This window comes from Sinocyclocheilus anshuiensis, unplaced genomic scaffold, assembly GCF_001515605.1.
Source record: "Sinocyclocheilus anshuiensis isolate Anshui unplaced genomic scaffold, SAMN03320099.WGS_v1.1 scaffold3377, whole genome shotgun sequence".
Taxonomy (NCBI): Eukaryota; Metazoa; Chordata; class Actinopteri; order Cypriniformes; family Cyprinidae; genus Sinocyclocheilus; species Sinocyclocheilus anshuiensis.
In genome coordinates, this window is record NW_015557053.1 from 82,314 (window position 1) to 84,523 (window position 2,210).

The following is a 2,210-nucleotide window of genomic DNA, read 5'->3' on the forward strand; positions in this document are numbered from 1 at the left end:
GATCCAGCTGAAAGAATTAGTTTTAGCAGATCCCAGAGACGAGACATTCAGCTGCTTTCTGAGGTATCTGACGGTTGTTCTTGGGTCCTGACATCTTCAAACGAACGCGATTCCGAACAGCAGATTTATTCCCCAGAACCTGACAAGATTCCGAGGTTCGTCTTCCCTAACGAACACTGATGCATAGAAGGGAATCAGTGCGGTCCCGTCCTAAAACCACGCCAGTGTTTCTGATCCTGACGAATTAAAACCAATTCTACAAAAAAAAAACGTATTCAGAGAAAGCCTAAACTACAGATCCTGAGGTAAAAGACGTTCCTGTAACGTTCCACCACTGAATGTTTGAGGTATGAATGTAACACGAGGAACCTTTATGAGGGGAAAAAAAAAAAAGTCTCGAAACAATCAGAAGACAGATCAAAACACACCCTAAATAAAAATCTTCAAGTTCTGTAAAACCTGCCCGTCGTTTGGCTGAACGTTCTGATCGTATTTAGCGTTTTCTTCAACACGCCGGACATCGTTCACGAAACACGAGTATGAACTTCTGCATGAATCCAATCGAAATGACGTAACTGTTGCATTGATTTGATTGTGACTTTTACATAAGACTGTCTCGTGATTCATGAATGAGGTCCAGCCACGTTATTTTTTGCATGTGTGTCCATGCTGCAAATATGTCTGCAAACATGCGGACAGGAGAAAACGAGGTACTGGTTGTGCAACAGTTTGATTTTCAGCAATCAGTGACTTGAGAGCCAACCGGCAGACGGTTACGGGGAGCTCCGCCCCTTGGAGGAGGAGGAAGAGGCGGGGCTTTGGCTGGGGGCGGAGCTAGAGAAGGTGAAGCTGGGTCCTGCTGGAGGAGCATTCACACTCGCAGCTGCAGCCGCCGACTTCTGAGCAAACAGAGTTCCTGCAAAAGAAAACACGTCAAAAACAACTACAATTAACACTCAACGCCAGGGATCAGCCGAACCCTTTCGACAAAACGTATTTTCTTACACATTAACGTTTACGGTTCTCTAATAGGTGGATAATTGTCACATGGCATGAAAGCAAACATTAAAAACTTCAAGCGTTTTATTTTAACCTTTTTGCTGGACTTTAAAGTGGACACAAACCTCTTTTTAGTTGTGATTGTGTCTCAGTTGACATTACATTCACACTGCTGTTTTAAGTAGGGTTATGATAGTTAACTAAAACTAAAACCATTAAAAAACGATTTTTCGTTACTTGCATAAAATATACATTAACTGGAATAAAAGAAAATATGAACTATTTTATTTCAACCAGATGCACACACACACACACACACACACACACAGAAAGCGCACAGCAACTTTACAATTGTTCAATTAAAATAAACGTATTTTGCTCCATACAACGTGTCTGTTGTCTTTGATTAGCCTAAAAGTAAAATAAAATGACATTCAGAGGACTTAAAGAATATTTGTCTTAAATTCTTCACTTTCAAGTGTTCAAACCTTTGAACATTAAACATTTCAAATGCTTGTGCTTTTATTTTGGAGGAATACTGCTACAGTGCTGTAAACTTCTGTCCACAAAAATGTTGAAGCCCCATTTGGGAAACCCTGCTCTACGCAATGCATTCTGGGATTGGTTTTGTAAGCCATACCTGAGTAAACGATGCCATTGACTTCCACCGACACGCTGACACTCGCCGCTCCGCTGGAGGAAATACTCACGGCCAGATCCTGCTTCTCATCTACAGACACAAACACTCATTAACACACACACAGACACACACACACACACACACACACACGCAGACGTATGCGCATGCGCGCACACACACACACACACACACACACTCACTCACACACACACACACACACACTCACTCACTCACTCACTCACTCACGCAGACGCACACACACACACACACACACACTCACTCACTCACTCACTCACTCACGCAGACGCACACACACACACACACACACACTCACTCACTCACTCACTCACTCACGCAGACGCACACACACACACACACACACACTCACTCACTCACTCACTCACTCACGCAGACGCACACACACACACACACACACACTCACTCACTCACTCACTCACTCACGCAGACGCACACACACACACACACACACACTCACTCACTCACTCACTCACTCACTCACTCACTCACTCACTCACTCACTCACTCACTCACACTCACACACACACATCAG

The 2,210-nt window shown here is 43.8% G+C and overlaps 1 protein-coding gene across 1 annotated transcript in view; it reads right to left on the minus strand.

The window, feature by feature from the left end:
- The window catches only part of LOC107676405 (AT-rich interactive domain-containing protein 3B-like), a 45,779-nt gene continuing 43,569 nt past the window's right edge, over window positions 1-2,210 (minus strand). Inside the window, exons 8-9 of the mRNA XM_016470947.1 lie at window positions 1,640-1,729; window positions 1-916 (exon numbers count right to left, since the gene is read on the minus strand). Of these exons, the coding sequence (XP_016326433.1) occupies window positions 774-916; window positions 1,640-1,729 (233 nt within the window). The 3' untranslated portion in view covers window positions 1-773. The remainder of the gene's footprint in view (window positions 917-1,639; window positions 1,730-2,210) is intronic.